Genomic DNA, 17,641 nt, shown 5'->3' with positions numbered 1-17,641 from the left:
AAAAATTCATAGAAATCCGGTATTATTAAATGTCTTCAATCATTAATAAGTAAATCACTTTCTTGAAACTAATTTAGAAACACGAAGCAGGTTTAAAAGGCTAGAAGTGCTTGTACCACTGGGTAACAAAATATCAATTCTGAAAAATTTAAAACATCAGGTCAATTTTCTTTTTACAAATATGGCAAGCAGAAAATGAGGGAATTAAGATTTAACAGTCAGAACTTTGCTTAGGACAGATTACACACCCAGAAGATTTGGAAATAAGATTTAAAAGTATCATTAATTTTCATTAGAAGTAAGAAGGAATAAGACCTGGTTGGTGTGGCATCCCTGTATGATTCATTTGGCTTTGAAAACAAGAAGCATTGTTACACATCTGACTGGGAATATTACAGTAGTTTAACAGCTCTGAATGCAGTGAGTAGAAATAGAAGCTCCTGTGTCCCCTGCAATCAGATTAGATAGCATTTTATTTAAGTTTTAAAAATAAAATCCCTGCTATTTTTGTCACCAGGGAAAGTTCTCAGACATGTAAATCACTAAAACTGCCCCACATGTTTCAGCAGAATTCATGCCATGTTTACAAGCAAATATAAAACAAGGAAATCCTTCCCAGATACAAAGGCTCTTGCTGCCTATTGTTTTCCCCAGATTTAAGCCCTTCTTCCTGTTGTATACCAAAGCTTTTAATGTTACTCCATGACTGATGTGTCAGTTTTTATGGGCACTTTCAAGAGTTCAAATGGTAGCATGTTTATCATTTTAGCAATTCTTTGCTCTCAAGCAGCTCCTGTCTTCTCTGAAATCCAAAATATCAAACAGAAATTACATGAGCAAACACACAATTTTGTCATATGAATGATGATCTTTGAACACATTTCAGGAAAAAGTGTGTGCTATTCTAAACAGCAGCAAAAATAGCTTCTGTGCAGACATTTTTTTCTGCCCAGTGGTATTTGTTCTGCATAAATTAATCACCTTTACAGCATAAAATGTGAAGGAAAATGATGAGTGGGGAATGAGTGATGTGTATGGGAACCTCAAGGATGACACAGTTCCATTGTGTCTTTGCAGTGTAAATCTTTCCAGCTGTAGGGTTACAAAACAGTTCAGTTCAGGGTTTTAGGCAGGTTTGGTATGTCCTTCTCTGAATCTATGGTTGGGTGAGGATTCAGAAATCTTTCTACTGGAGACTTTCTGCTAAAGAATAAATCCAGTTTGCAAAAACAAAAGTAGCTGTTTATTTTCTACTAGAAAGTACTAAAACACAAGTTTGGAGTAATTCTCAGAATAAAAGATAAAAATAGATTTGAATAATTGTCAGTTTGTCAACATATGTTAGGTCTGCATTAGTAATTTGGTCACAACAGGAATGTATCAGTACATCAAAACAATTTATTCTCAGGCCTTTAGGCTTACACAATGTACTTTTCTAGGGTTTCTCTTCAGACTAGATTTAATCCTGCCCCCAGATTAAATGTCTCCCACATGCACAGTTTTAAATCAGCCAAAGGATCTATTGAAGAGAGACGTATAGCTAATACAATTTAACCACTGTCCTCAGTAAAAAATGAGTCTAATTGGGGTGAAATGGTATTTTATTTACTAAGAAAACAGGCATGCATCTTAAATTCCTTTTAGACTAAGGCATGATGACACATTTGTCATTAATTACATTGTGGTGCCATAACACTTATTTGCAGGACTGACTGTCACTGAAAAACATTTTTCTGTTCCTACCTTCAGCAAATTTCTAGAAATAATCAGTGTATCAATTTCCAGGGTCAGAGTACTTTGGAATATCTACCACTAAAAAGAAAAAAAGCACCAAGGCACTATTTGCTCTTGACCACATTGAGAAAAATCATTCTGTCTCACTGCCCCCTCTTCCTTCCTGAAGTTCCAGCCTTGTTCTCCATTGTATCCACAAGGTTGCTGGAATTATCATTTGCTCTGCCTGACACTCATCATGTTTCATTCCTTCCCTGAATCTCATTTACAGGTTTCAACTCCCCCCTCCAAACCTCCTGTCTTTACCCTTTATGTCTACACAACATCACCTCCAGTGCCTGCTCTGACTCTTGATCCTTGTGCTGTCCAGATAGCTGAGATAAAAACTGCACCTCAGTACTTTTTAAAAACATATACACAAATACATTATTCAGAATACTACTGTAGCAAAGCCCAAGGATTAGGACAACACAGAAATACATGAGAAGAACTTGCTGCTGAAAAGAATGGTAAGGCCACCAAAAGATTCCATCTGCTACCAACAAGCTGCTTCTAGTGACAAGCATAGAAAACACTACATATAAGAGTCTGGACAACAGGAGCTACCATAAGGATGTTTTTAATTTCAGTGCTTCGAATTGCCTTTTTTCCTTTTTGCACTTATGTCTGGCCATAAGCATAAAAGCAATCTTACTCCAGTTAAGCAGAAAATATCTGGACAGCTCTGGATATCACCTATCCATACTGTACTGAAATGCCTGTCTTAAATCATTCACTGATTATGAATTCTACTCAAAGAAAACTTCCTTTAAATCTTTTTTTTTTTTTTTCTCAGAAGTTCATTTCTCTTTCCAAGTCTGCAAGTAATCCTAGTGATGAAAACGGTAACACAGAAGTGAATTTATTATACCTGGCAAAAAAATTTAAAATTTTACTGGCTTGTCTCAACAATCATTGTAGTAATTGCCAACAAAAATCAGTAAAGTGAATATTTTCAAATGTCTCCCAGGGATATCATGTGCTATCCAGTGTACCCATCACCCTGGTTTTGTCTAAGATGTGAGGAACTCTGAAGCTCTAAGAGCTGAGATTATAATGTACAGATGACAATCCAGAATTGGTCCTCTATGCTGCCAGGCCTCAGATTGAAAACACCAAAATCACAGAATCATAGAATGGTTTTGGCTGGAAGGGGACCCTGAAAGGCTTCTCTTTTCCAGGCTAAACAATCCCAATTCTCTCAGCCTTTCCTCATAGGTCAGGTCTCCAAGCTTTCATCTTCTCCTGCATGAAAGCTAAAAGAACACTCATTGGAGTTTGGTAGAGATGTATTCTGGACCACAGAAATAACTATAAGGATGATATTTTCTAATTTCAGTTCTTTGAAGAAAGCACAGCTATGCACTATAAGCAGATTATGGTTGCATTTATCTGCCATTACAGTGAGAAGGATATCATAGTCAAAAATCTCCTTTAGTACATCCTGACAAAAATCTAGTTCAATTTTTGTTACATTTGATAACCTTTGCTAGGATTAGCAGTTCATCAGCTGAACACAGTCTAACAAAGGAATAAATTAAAAGAGTTCATGCCAGGATATGTGAAACAATGAGAACAGTGAACCTTAGCAGAACATTAAGCATGCTAAATTGGCATGCAAATATAAACCTCTTATAGGAGCAGCAGAAGTTATTAAAGCAGCAAAGCTGTCCTCCATCTTTCCAAATTTAACTAGGATTTTGCAGGATTCATAACAGCACAAAAGATGCTACACAATAAATATTAAGAAGCACCAGATATTGCCGGGCTTCCAGCATATTTTCCTGCTGTAGGAAACAGAATCATCCCTCATGTTTTTACAGACTGAAGCTCAATACTTTGATCAGCTTAGGCTATGAGTTTGCAATAGCAGGTCTATTTCTAACAATTTGTTTTGTAGGACTTGGTTTGACATTTCAGAGAGAGAAGAATCAGCCTTTCTCAGTTGCAGCCATTTCTTCTGTCAGATACATGCTTATTCAGTTTGTTTGCTTTCTCCTATTTTTTTTTTTTATCCCTTGGCAAGACTTCACACACATTTCTGAGGAGGAAAAACAGATTAAAAAATCATTATTATAAGTCAATGCAAGACTGTATAATAGAAAGACTTTTACTGAAAGTGGGAAAGCATATAATCTTGTTATGGATAAAACTAGCCAAACTTCACACAACCATGCCATGAACCTGCAACTTGGGAAAGGCCACATCTAATTTCCACAAATCATTGTTGCTTTTAGTGTCTTTCATACTCCATAATATGGAAGACACAAACAACAGAAGATGCTTGCTACAGAAATAGTGTTATAAAAGCACCCCCAAATAAGATACAGTATAAAAAATATGTAAGAAGCCATAGGATTTTCAATGTAACTTTCAGAACAGATCAAGGTGCTGCCCTTCAATTATATTGTGGCGTATGTTTTACTCAGGATTTAACAAACAAACACAAGAGAAGAAAAGAGACAGGTGGTTACAAAAAATAATGGATAAATTAACACACAATATCTATGATACTCAGAAAGTACCTACAGGAATTCATATCAGCAAAAATACCTGTAACAGTAGAGTCCCATCAGAAGTGCCTATGAATTCCCAAGGACCAAGCAGCCCTGACAGATTCTAGGAGCTAGAGGACTGGGAAAAGAAAACCCCAAAATGAATGAAGAAAACAACTTGAGAGGTAGCAAAAGTAAACAGAATTTGAGAGGTGCAGGACCATGAAAGATAAGAGAGTAGGAGAAGGAAAAAAATTATGTTTATTCTAAAGCTTCCTTTAAAATCCAGCTGTCTACAGCTTCCTCACAAGGGGCAAAGGAGGGGTTGGCACTGTTCTCTTCTCTCTGGTGACAGTGACAGGACCTGAGGGAGCAGCGTGAGGCTGAGTCAGGGGAGGCTCAGGTTGAATATAAGGGAAAAAATGGTTGGGCAGTCCACCAGAGGGTGACTGGACACTGGAACAGCCTACCCAGGGAACTGGTCACAGCACCAAGCCTGACATAGCTCAAGAAGCACTTGGCAAACACCCTTGGGCACACGGTGTGATTTCGGAGTGCAGGGCTAGGAGCTGGACAAAATGATCCCAGTGGAACTCTTCCAACTCAGGATATTCTGATTTCATGATTCCTTCTCTGCCATGATGTCACCATTACATTCCATATCAACCAGAACCTGATGGTCAGCTTTGACTCTTTCTTCATGCTCCAGGTCTGAAAGAATCAGGAGAATGCCACTTATTCCTCCACCCAGCTACTAAGAGGCAAACTTTTCTCTCTCCTTATAGCTAGTGTTCAGATCTAGCTGGTCACCCAAGGTTAACTCACCTTTCTCCTTTCTGAATTTATTCTCTGTTTTCCTAAGTCATATGATATACAAATGGCCTAAATTTCCATGTGAAACTTCTTTGCTAATGTAACCAGTTGCCTGATGTTTCTTATTTTACATTTTCACTAATATTTTGACATAAAATCCTGCATTGTCGCACTAATTGCACGTTTGTACTCTTAAGCCTTGGAACTTGAGTCCCTGCATGACCATCTGCATTCAGAATTTTTTTATCTCAAAGTTGACTCTACTGAATCATTTACATACCCTCTTACATCATGGGAAATCAAGCAAGTCTTCTGTAAGACACCATTGCTGCTTTAAATTTTGCCAAAGACTGCTGCCAGGATCAACAGAGATTAAAAAGTTCTTTGTGGATTTAGTGATTATTGTCCACAGAGAACTCTATCACCACGTGAATTTTTTAAGAGAGAGAACAGTTTTTGATGCCAAAAGACTACACAAAATTGAGACATAAATGCAAATACATTTCCTCTTTGATAATCATTTTATGCAAATATCAGTCCACTTACATGAGTGGTGTACTCTACAACAAGAAAAAAAAATCTATCAGCTTTTCTCTTATTGAATATAACTCATTAGTTTTTATATCACTGTTTTTTTTTTTTTTTTTTCATTTCTTGTTTGCCACTTAAGATTACTCAAACCACTCAAAAGATTACTCAAAAGGCTACTACTGCTTAAGATTGCTCAAATGTTGTATTTGGGGTTTTTCTTTCCATGTGAAAGCCCTAGTTAAAAAGCTAAATAACCTTGACATTTATTTGATATTCCTTGCTCCTCAGTAACTCCTATCAAGATGATAGGGAGTATCATAAACTTTCTTAAGGAGTAAGATATGAACAAATAGTATGGATTATGATGACTCTAAGCATTATTTTGTGTGTTTGCTTCTTCCCTCCATGATGGATTCTCAAGAGTTTAAATAATAGCAATGCTTAAGGCCTGGTGATCTTTATAACTAGTTCTGATATATTATTGAAAATACTTCCTGCTGCCAGAAGCAGGGAGAATGGAAAGCTGCTCTTTGATTAGCTCAATGAACATAAATAATACATTTTAAACACAATTAATTCTGAACTTTAACCAAGAGTTTCCTATACCTATGAGATGCCAGTGCAATTCTGAGCTGCCTCCAGGATCTCCCCTGACTAAGAGGGGAGCACAGACCCCTCCCAGTGATCATAGAGACCCCAGAGGAGCAGCACATAAATACAGTTCCTGCACACAGACCAGATGCTCTGCCTCCCTTGTAAAGAGCTCAGCCCTCGCTTTTACACTAATCCATTTTACTTGTTTGCTTTTACGAGGCTTCAATTAAAACTTGGTTTAAAAATGGCCTATTCTGTATCGTTCCAGTCCACTGAAAAGTACATATAGGACGACTCTTTCTAATAATTAAAAGTTATTTCAGCAAGAGAGTTATTTCTCTGCAGAACAGGTGTTCATGGAATGAATGGTCTAATTTTTCAGTTTGGACTAGCAAATAAACTTTGTATATTATTGTACATTGCAATGACCACTTTAGTAATTTTCTTATTTATTCCATTATTTGTGCTCCATCCATTTGTTGCATCCTCAGCATTACATTGCAACACAGTTTCTCTCCCACAGCTCAAATAAAAGCCACCAACTAAGCAGCGCTAATTTACAAGCCCATTGTTACACAGAAATGGCAAAATATTCTGAGCCTCAAATTAGAACAGTTGCCAGGGTCTTCAGACATATAAAATATTTTCTGTAGGCCGTGATGTCTGACACAAATACACTGCCAGAGTAGGGTCAGCCAATTCAAAACCATAAATAGCAGAATGGTGGCAGAAAATGCTAAAAACAATTACAATACACATGTTCTTTCCCCCTTAGGACAAAAGAGTCTCATCACGTTCCTTTTTGCTCTGCCAGAAATGTTTAACTGATTCATGTTTTGTGGTATAAATACATAAATCATTTTCTGTTCCTGCTTCTAGACAGTTCATTTTATGTAACACAGATTCATGTGAACCAAAGTATTCTGATCTCTATAATTTCCTTATCTTTAAACCTTAACTACCACAAATAAGCTTCTAGTGGGGGCCAGTGGGATACACTTGCAAACAAATTTAGGAAAGGTTTGAAGATAGACTGACCCGTATCTCCAGTGTTATTTGTGTACATCATTACTTTGCTTCAGGACTGGACCATAAGTTTGCACCATGGAAAATGAAGGGAACAGACTGGTGTATTTTTTAACACTATCCTCACAGGGAAGTAAAATCCAAAAAGAGGAAAGTGACATCACCTGTGTGAAATGACATCACAGGGCAATGATTGATCCAATAGACAATTCACAATAAAGGAGAGGAATCATGCTGCAGGCAAGGCTAAAAAGGGAAGTGAAGATAACCCTGAGCACTATCTATAGATAGCCCTAAAGTGGGAACAAACAGAACGGTCTGGGTCACAAGAGGTCATGCAGAAATGTTGCCTTCCACTTTCAGGAGCAGTATGTTCACACTGGCAGGACTTTATGCCTGAACAACCCACACAGTCAAAGTCAGCTTAAGTCATGGAGCTTAGGGCTATTTTTTTCCTCTATAGATAACCATGCTATTGCTTTTTACATACAAAAATTGCTAACAAAAAGCAAATTTCAAAATCTCAAGCATGAGTACTTATGGAAAATAAACAGATCAGTAACCACGAGAGACAGTGACCTGGTTTCCACCCATTATAAAGAGGACCACACCTCAGCCACAGTGATTTTGTGTCAGTGCCTGTTCTGATGACAGAACCCTGCAGTTCAGCACATGCAATGCACTCCATACCTTGGAAGTGGGTGAACATCACGAGTCTCTTCAAGTAGGTCCCAAACAAGCAGTTCTTAAAGGAAGTCAGCTGAGACTTTTTCTTAGCCAATGACATGGACAATCTCATTGTTCTGGTCAGACACCTTGGAGAAATACCCCACAACTTGGAAAATAAGCATTTTTAAATTGCCTAAGGGTAGACATACATAATGCACAGTCCTGTGAAGAGATAAATGTAAGAAGAAATGGAGCTTTGTTAATGGTGTTCCTGCTCGCACTAAACAATTTATTGCTGATGAAAGCATTTTAGCTGATTCAGAGTTAATACAGATCTCTGAAAAATACAGTGTTTTTTCTTGGAGACATACTTAAAAATTTTTATATTCTTTTCATACATTACTGCTTCTGGAATGACAATATTTTTCTGAGAGACACAGAACTCTAGTGGTTTTTCAAGTCCATCTGCTGAATGGAATTCAGCCAGGCAGAGGAGAAAATCTTCAAATAGCTGGCAAAGTCAGTCATGACGGAACAGCTCAATTTGAAGAGAAAATATTCATTATACAATTTCTCTAAAGGGAATGCCCTGTACAAGTCTAAATTAGAAACCAGTAGAAAACACCATGGAGATGTGGATAACTCAATCCAAATTAACTGGCAAGTATTTAGTGGTCTTAGACACATTGTATATTATTCCCTTCCCCTTCCCTCCTTCTCCAGCAGAATCTTTTGGTTAGAGAACACCAAATGAACAATAATATCAATTATGGATGTCTTTAACCAGATTCCATATAGGTAAATTTCCACTCATGTACCTGTATCACCAAACTCAATGCCAATATGGCACACAAGAATCCTGCTCCTTTTCCTTGTAAGAGGTAGACTGAAAGGTCAGTTTAATGGATTGCTACATTTCACAAAATAATGTACCGTGAGCAGGTTCACTGCTTCCCAGCAAAAATCATTACAGGAAAACTCCACACTGAATTCACAGCCAAAATGGGAGGCATCCCCACAAGTGGCAAAACAACAATCCTTAAATCATATCACATGAACTATTTCATTCCTTTTTTTCTGTGAACAGAGGAGTGTTTGGGGCACAGGCTAGAATAAGAAACTGTCATTATATTATTAACAAGTAGATTAATCACTTTAATAGTCAGAAACCTAATAACAGCAAAGAAAACTGATTCATAGCATGTGTTAGAATAATGCTAGTGTAAAATAATAACATGAAAGGAGACAAATTGTCCCAGAGAACGTTTTACTCTTGTGCAGCATTATTTAGTCTGTATTCTTAATCAAATTTGGCATACTCGCAATTTTCAAAAGGAAAAAGAAAACAAGAAAAAACCCCATAGACACACTCCCAAAGCAGAAAAGGCAGGTATTAAAAATCACTCTCATCCCATGTGTGTGCTTTGATGACTTATTTTTCATATTTTTTGCTCTGCCACTTTCTCTAAGTAGGATCACATTCATCTTTCATGGACTTAATATATGTTCACACTCATTCGGACCTTGTCCTTTAGCCACGATAATTTGTAATACTGATATATACCAATGCATTTAAAATTTCAAGTATTTAAAACATGTTCTAGCTCACACATTTCTGACAAGCTTAAGGCAATTAAAAGTCTAACTAGCCCAGCCTTTTATGTAAAGTAATGGCTTAGACAGCTCCATGTGCTATTTGGGGTCTTCTCAACCATCTAGTTATCTTTCATTAAAAAACAAAAAGAGAAGATAAAAAGGGTAAAAGATCTGCAACGCTAGACAGTAGAACAGTCTCTGAAAGTAGCTGGCTAAAATTTTACTTAACAATTACTTAAAAAAAAACCAAACAGAAAAAAACCTGCAATATTATTGTATTCAGTAAATCACATTTAATTCTGGTCAATTTGTATTCTGGCATAACTTGACACACAAACAAAGATCAATTCTTTCACAAGCACAGCTTTTCTTCACACCATTTAATAAAGCAAACAACTGTTAGGAGTAAACACAGATTTTATCTGCACATAAGGAAACTAAGCTGAACTACTGTAACCTCTCCTGCAGGGAAGATGTTCAATTTTCAAACATCTTTAGAGGGAGCTCTTTTTGTTTGTTTACAGGAAATACTATGTAATCAGAAATTAAATCCTTCCAGGTGACAAGGATACTCAGCATAATCCTGCTAAGAGATGCTTAGAGATATTTCTGTACACAGTTACATTTTAGTACAAATACTTCTCTCTGCATCAGAATGTGTAAGTAAATAAGGCAACAAAACTTTGGAAGTTTGCTGTGAATTCTATATATTAGCCACATGCTACAGCAAGACAGTGCACCTGCTCTTAATGACACGGGAAAGTATAATAGATTATTTTATAACAAAGATTTATTACTGAATATTGATTTAAGTGGTTGAATTCTGAAACAAGAAAGAGGTGTTTGGCTTCTAACATGCAGTTACGATGAATAGTTTCTTCCTTACTTTAATTACACAGTTTCAGCATGGCTGACAACGGAGCTGTGTAGGGAAGTGTCACTTACCAGAACTGAACACTGAGTGGTGCTATTTGAACAAAAATGGATAGCATTTGGTCTTTAGACGCTTCGGATGAGCTAAACACCTTCTTGAGTAATAAATTTTGGGTTAAAAAACAAACAGAAAAAAAGCCAAGTTTCACGTGAATTACTGACAAAACTGCCTGATGATAACATGTAGCCTAGCTATGCATGCAAAAAAACATTTTCTTTTAATCTTTGTAAGTTGTCCAGCATCAAAACCTTACGATAGCAAGCTTGCAAGAAAACCGTGACAGTGGTAAAGGGATTAAATGTGTTGTGCAAGGACCTACGCCTTCTCTGAAGATCTCTGGCTTATAATGGAAAATAAACACATGGCATAGTCACTTAGCTTAACTTGCCATGTAGATTTCAAACCAAGCTAATAACAAAACAAAACATTTAAAATCAAAACATTCACTCCCTCTAAACATTAGGAAGTTTTTCACAATGAGGGTGGTAAAACACCGGCACAGGTTGCTCAGAGAGGTTGCGGCCGCTCCATCCCCAGAGAGGCTCAAGGTCAGGTTGGATGAGGCTTGGAGAAACCTGGACTGGCGAAGGTGTCCCTGTCCACAGCAGGGGACGGCTGAAACGAGATGATTTTAAGGGTCGCTTTCAACCCAAACTATTCTATGATTGACAGCATTCACCAACAGTGCCGTGATAATGGAGTGAAGTCATTTGTTGTGTTCAACTGATGCAGCTCTTTGTCTAATCGGAGTGTAAAAGGCCTGAGGAGGCACTGACCTGAGCTGTTCCTACCGCTCTGGGGAACAGACCGGCATGGGAAGGGGTGGGACAAGAGCGAACAGCCTCAGGCTGCTCTGGTGGAGTTCAGACTGGGAACCGCTCCACCGAAAGGACTGGCAAGCACTGGAACAAGCTGCCCAGGGCAGTGCTGGAGTGACCAGCCCTGGAGGAATTTAAAAGATGCGTGCACTCGGGGACAGGGTTACGGGAGGAGCTGGCAGTGTTGGATTTACAGTGGGACGGGATGATGGAAACGCTGTTCTGCCCCCTCAATATCCACGAGCCCACCGCCCCTCACGGCCCCGCTCCGCCCTCAGCGCCGCTCCGGCCCCGCCCCCGGCCCCACCCTGCCTGCGGGCTGGCCAACCGCGGCCCCGCCCTTCTCAGCCTGGCCAATCGCGGCCCCGCCCTTCCCAGCCTGGCCAATCGCGGCCCCGCCCTCTCCAGTCTGGCCAATCGCGGCGCGGCGCGGTCGCTATGGCGACGCGGGACGCGGCCCGGCCCAGCCATGGCTTCCTACCGCCTCGGGGTCCGCATCGGGAACTGGCTGGAGGACGAATACGCGCAGCAGGTACCGCCACCGCCGGGCACCGCCACCGCCGGGCACCGCCACCGGCGGGCACCGCCACCGGCGGGCACCGCCACAGCCGGGCACCGCCACCGCCCGGCACCGCCACCGCCCGGCACCGCCACCGCCGGGCACCGCCACCGCCGGGCACCGCCGCCTCCCCCGCTGTGGGCTGCCCCCCGGCTCTCTAAATCCACTTTAAACGCGAGACTGTGGGTGCTGGATAACATATCTGCTACTCTCTCCTTTGCCAACAGGACCTCCTGAGCGATTTTATCCGTAAGAGAGAGAAAGGACAGCTTTTAGTACAGAGATTAGCCAGACTTCAAGAGAATATTTTCAAGAAGGTAATTTTTAAAAAGGGTTGTGTCCACCTCCCCATGACCCCCACAGAGTGGCATAACTCCTATTATTGTTCTGCATGCACTAAGAATGATACGGAATTTATATACTAAATACTTCTGATGTTAGGTTCAGATCATTCTGTAAAGTACCATGTAAATTCTAATTTAGGTAGAGCTGTCAGTATCTTCTGATGGATTTGTTCACTTTGGAGACACCGTGTTGCTTATGAACCCAGACAGCAAATCCTCGGAGGAGAGGGACCCCGAGCTGTGTGGTGATGTGACTCTGGCTGTTGACATGGAAGAAGTGTCCCTGTACTCAGATGAGCCCCTGCAGATCTCACGTGGACTTAGTGCAGTCAAGAGGGTGGACCCCATAGGTCGAAATGCTTTCTGTATTATAAGGTCTGCTACTTTATTCTGAGTTGTTTTCAATTATTATTTTAGCTTTAGGTATCTTGTTTTGAGAAATATGCAACAAAGTTTGCTAATATACAAAGGAATATGAGTAAATTTAATTTATTTAAGAAAGAGTCTTCAGTCATGTATTAAGCTTGATACTATGCAGTATATTATTCTGATTAATTCCAAGGACCTCTAAATCAGCTTACATGTGAAGACAGAATCAAGTTCACTGTATCATTTGGTAAATTCTGCAGCTGTTTTTATTCCAGTTGCAGACAAAACATGTCCAAATATCACTAGTATTAATATTCACTCTCCTGCAAACAGAAATATATGTCATTGCTTTTGCTTTCTATGAAGTGGACATGGTTCTGTTCTAAAAATTCCAGCATATTCTCTCTCTCAAATATATATTTAATTGCTGCTGTTTGTTGGAGAAAAAAACAGAAGAACAGGGTTCTGCTCTATTAGTCAAAGGCTCTGCCTTAGGTTAAGATATTTTACCTATTTTAAAAGGTAAACAATACAAAATTTTGTCATGGAGCAACATCTAACTGTAGATGAAAACAGACAAAAAACCTAAACAACAGTAAAACTGATGATTTGAATGTACCTTTTTTCCTTTTTACAATTTTGACAGTGTTGATGGAAGTGCAGTGGGTGAACCACTTAGATACGGGCAAAACTTTCTCCTGGGGACAAAAGGAGGGGTTTCTGACAAACTGGTAAGGCAACAAAGTTACAAATGGCAGTGGTAGCATGTACTGGTAATGTGCATTGAATCCCTCTCTAAGAATAGATATATAAGGCTGTACACTGGTGCAACATCTTAGTTTTACAGAACAGGCTCAGAATCATGCATAGACCAAGATAAGTAATACCTAATTAGAAACTTTATGCTACTTACCTGAGGTCAAGTGTGCAGACCAAGGGGGCTGTTATCCAGAATGACTGAATAAAGAAAAACTAAAAAAGGAAAGAAAAAGAAATCACAATTAGATTGTGAATAATGATAGAATTCTTCAAGGAGATTTTAGGGTTTTTTCACTTTGAACAACTCACTTAGGTATTGGACTTAATGATCCTCGTGGGTCCCTTCCAACTCAGAATATTCTGTGAAACTACAAAATGAAAAGATTTCCTTTCTTATGAAGATAATCCATAGTAGGAACATAAAGTCATGCACTATTCTATCATTCAGAGGAAGCAGATTTCTATTAAATGGTAACATTCTTTCCCTCTGCAAATTAAAAGCAAATAAGGCATTACACGTACATATGCACTCAAAATAAATCATCACAACTTTGAGAAAGTTTTCCTTCTCAACAATCTCTTTGGTGAGATAAAAATATTTGGCATGTAAATTCAATTTTAAATTAGTATTCACAAATCTGCATATAGAATAACTACTTAATGAGTTTATCAACAGTATAGAATCTGTTCTATGGGTTTTGCCTGCATAGTTTTAGCTGGGAAGACTGGTCTGTCAGGAGCCAAGAGAAAAGATCTTTTGTTCAAAAAAATGTTTCAAAATTACGTATCTTGTTTCATTGACCTTAATACATATTTTTATTTACAGTTTTATCTGGCAAGTGACCACAAAACATTTAGAGATTTTGCTAAAAAATCTCGCCTTCAGAAAGTATTTCTGACAGCTGAGCTTTCCTATTTGACTTTCTGGCAAGCAAAGTCCTTGGATCCACAACTGCGTCTTGAACATGAAGGATTTCCAGTTCCTGTAAGAAACTAAAACTGTAGGAAATGTTATGAAAATATAATTGAAACAGGTGGACTACTGAGAAAAAATATGTTATGTCGATTTTATTCACATATTTCCCTTATGCCAGTTCTGACCTCACTTTTAGGAAGGGGGAGAGGGAAGGAACAATCTCTTTAATTAGGAATCTGCTTATACAAATATGTGTTTCTGCTGTTCATTTTGAGGTTGACTTGTTCATTTTTTCTCATCAGAAATTTTCAAAGGTTGACATTATAATGTTTTGAGGGTGCACGACTTACTTGTTTTTCAGGCCGTTTGAGTCAGTAAATTCAATTTCCAATATTTGGAGATGTGATTAAATAAGAGGTCCTATACATTAAATGTCTAATAAAATTCTCAAGGCATCTCAATAAGTGGATGATTTTCCAAATGTTTTCAACCTTTTGTAAATACAGTATTTTCCTGTACCAGAACTGCTAGGCTTCCTGAAGTGCTGGTGTACAACAGAGTATCACAAATACAATTGTTCCTTCACAGCCTTGAACTAAGACTCATTTACATGAATAAGCTCACTAATAAACACAGTCAAAATAACTATAATTGTTATAGACAGTCTTTTTTCACAGTATTGGTTTAAAAATGTTTGTCAAGTGTCTTCCCTTGCTCTTTTTTTTTCCAGGCAGAAACTAAAATTATTATTACTCATTGCTACACCAATCGCAACTTAGCTGTTCCAAGGACCTTCTGTGTGTGGTAAGAGTAACTTACAACTGGCAGGGGTGTCCACAGTGATGGGCCAACAGCAAGAATTACTGTGAGGAGCAAGAGAGCTGGTTTGGGAATGCACTGAGGAAATGGAAAATAATGGAAAATGGCATTCTCCTTTCCCTTATTTTACTTCTTGGCTACAACATGTGCTGCTGTGTTGCTGCAGACAGTTGGATCAGTCTTAGTTTGGATTTTTTTTTCATTTTTCATGATCATATCATGCTTTTAGTGTTCTCTAGTTTCTTGGTGGTTCTCCCTTTGAATAGCTTGAGCAATGTCAGTTGTTTGGGTTACTTTTGAAGGAAAAAATTATATACTAAGAAGTGTAAAGAACAAGGGAACCAAATAAAACCAGTGCATAAATCTCTAGATGCTATGTACATCTGAATCAGTGTCTTAACAAATTGAAGTTAATCTCTCAATTCAGTTAATATACATGCATTAAATTAATATCGATTAGTCACTGCTAAGGAATACACCAATGTTTCCCCTTAACTTCTTAGCAAGACCTGACTGAGGATTTGTGTAAGGTTTTTGAGGATGAAAGGTCTGAAATTTTGAGGCTGAGTAAATTATTAAGTAGCCAGTATCTTCCTCAGTCAGAGAGAAGTGGGGATGAAGGCCTAACCAGCTTTTACAAATTGGTAATTAGTTGTTGTAATTAGAGTTGTTGTATTAGGGCCTTCTTCTGCTGGGGCTCCTCTTAGCTCTGAGGCTAGAAAGGTGACATTTATTTTGGATCTCAAATTCCTAAATTATTCATAGGAAACAAAGTGGGTTATTGAGTTTCTTGTAAGGGTCTGGTATTTGAAAATGCATGGTGACATTTCTGAGTATACCACAAGAAAAATTAGAAAATCTTGAACAATTCACAATTAATGAAGGTTTGCTGAATTTGTATATATGATAATTCTCCCTGCCTATCCCATCTCTTTTGACTTTGCAGGTCTTATTTTGGAAGAGAATTTGAAGTCATTTGTCACAATTATCTGGACTCCCACAAAGTTGAAGAAGATAAGAATTACTGGGAGATAATTACAGGAAATCCTGGTCCTGAAGATGGTACAATGCTTGAGAGACCCAAAGCTCTCCCAGAAGGATATGAGAATAAATTAGTTTCATGAAAAGACAAAGGATATAAAAGCTCAAGACCACAGCCAGGAGAGGCTGATGAAACTAATTATTGTTTCTTTCTGTTTATATTTTAGTTTTAGAGATGTTTATTTTTAAAATGGAAATTAACATCTGCCATTAGTAATATTGCATAATCTCATTAACTCATCAAGGTTATAATGGGCAAAAAACTCTTAAAATTTGATGAACAACACATCAAAAATTGTAAATCAGGAAAGGCTCTTTTTCCCATTTTCACCTTCACTGATGACAAAAGTCAGAACCCAGGAAACCTAATAGATTCTCATTAAATTACTGGCTCTCAGATTATATTTAACCAATTTTTCCAAAGCCAAACCAGTGTCACAATTTTTAAAAGGGTGAGTGGACAGTTTCCAAAACACTGAAAACCAAACATCATGGGATGCTTTGACATTTAAAGTTCATCTGAAAGAAAGTTGGTTGTTGAGTTTGTTCCACCCTCCATCTAGCACAATGTTGCCAATTATTAAATCACAAGTGAGACATTTTTATCTTGGTATTATCGTCTAATTCATGGATATAAATTGAGTTTTTAATGTTTGTCCATATATTCTAAACACTTTAATATCAAGTAATTAAGAACTTGAGCACAGTGATACAGACTAGAGACTTACAACAGCCTTTTCCATGTATCACCATGTTCCATCTACTTCTCACCCACAGCATTTTTCAATCCATAGTAATTTCTAACAAGTTTGAGAGTAAGCTAAAATTGTCAAAGAAAATTGGGCACCCACAAGTTTCATGAAAGTAAATGCCAAAGCAGAAAACAAGTATTATATGCTGTAAGTTGATCCAGTAAGAAAAAAATTGTAGTCTGTGTTCCTACCTAATTAGACAACAGAGTATCCACATGAAAAAAAAAAGGCCTTTGAGGGTAGAAATTTCAGCTGAAACTCACATTTTCTTAAAAACAAAACCAACCAATATAAAATGCAAATACCTGGAAAACAGATGTCATTACTGCATAGATTTACCTGTCTTTATATAGAAGCTGAAAAAGCATCACAGATAATCTTCTACTGTATGGCATTCCATTATACCTATTTAGTTAAATATATATTTATTTAATCTCCTACTGTATCACAAGAGCAGTCTCTTTCTGCACAAAGTGACAACCTGAGTAAAATACTACACCAACCTTCATTCATAAAAGATTCCAAAGATCTTTAGTGATTATAAAGGTCAATTAAAACTTTATAAGTTTTCCAAGCAAACCCATTAAACTCACAAAAGAAGGGATTGGTCCAAACATATTTTTAAGCTCTGTTCCAAAATAATGTTTGAAGCCCAGAGGCAAGGCTTACAAATCTTTACCTTTATTCAATATAAATTAAGTCAGCAGCCTGCAGCCTCAGCTAACTGGCATTTGGCATACAGGATCTCAGAGCAGCAGGCACATCATGCTGCTGTGACATGCAGGTTTGCTTTGAGGAACTGTACTGCAGAGGACAGCTTTACAATCACACTC

At 38.1% G+C, this 17,641-nt stretch overlaps 1 protein-coding gene and 1 long non-coding RNA gene across 5 annotated transcripts; one reads left to right on the top strand and one right to left on the bottom strand.

The window, feature by feature from the left end:
• Positions 1 to 1,511: 1,511 nt before the first annotated feature.
• On the bottom strand, positions 1,512 to 11,492 carry LOC128794938 (uncharacterized). Of its 4 annotated transcripts, none has more exons than XR_008433320.1 (5): positions 10,443 to 11,492; positions 7,923 to 8,123; positions 4,739 to 4,979; positions 4,327 to 4,632; positions 1,512 to 3,814 (listed from the first exon to the last, which is right to left on the bottom strand). It is a non-coding gene; the product is annotated as an uncharacterized LOC128794938 (long non-coding RNA). The 4 variants fall into 4 exon arrangements; XR_008433321.1 differs by having other exon boundaries at positions 4,327 to 4,407; XR_008433318.1 differs by having other exon boundaries at positions 4,327 to 4,979.
• Positions 11,493 to 11,672: 180 nt separating this feature from the next.
• CFAP161 (cilia and flagella associated protein 161) lies at positions 11,673 to 16,195 on the top strand. The gene is made up of 7 exons (XM_053954736.1): positions 11,673 to 11,781; positions 12,036 to 12,125; positions 12,292 to 12,527; positions 13,168 to 13,252; positions 14,107 to 14,265; positions 14,927 to 15,000; positions 15,962 to 16,195. The coding sequence occupies exons 1-7, from the start codon at positions 11,719 to 11,721 to the stop codon at positions 16,137 to 16,139; spliced, it is 885 nt and encodes a 294-aa protein (XP_053810711.1). The 5' UTR covers positions 11,673 to 11,718; the 3' UTR covers positions 16,140 to 16,195.
• Positions 16,196 to 17,641: the final 1,446 nt, after the last annotated feature.

The sequence above is a fragment of the Vidua chalybeata genome, chromosome 13 (genome assembly GCF_026979565.1).
Source record: "Vidua chalybeata isolate OUT-0048 chromosome 13, bVidCha1 merged haplotype, whole genome shotgun sequence".
NCBI lineage: Eukaryota > Metazoa > Chordata > Aves > Passeriformes > Viduidae > Vidua > Vidua chalybeata.
Note: the sequence above shows the minus strand (reverse complement) of the source record. Positions and strands in the feature narration are given on the sequence as shown.

Coding starts and splice junctions, on each gene's coding strand:
- CFAP161 (XM_053954736.1), top strand. CDS start 11,719: ATGGCTTCCTACCGCCTCGGGGTCCGCATCGGGAACTGGCTGGAGGAC. Junction 12,126..12,291: donor AAGAGAATATTTTCAAGAAG/GTAATTTTTAAA, acceptor ATTCTAATTTAG/GTAGAGCTGTCAGTATCTTC. Junction 14,266..14,926: donor ATGAAGGATTTCCAGTTCCT/GTAAGAAACTAA, acceptor TTTTTTTTCCAG/GCAGAAACTAAAATTATTAT.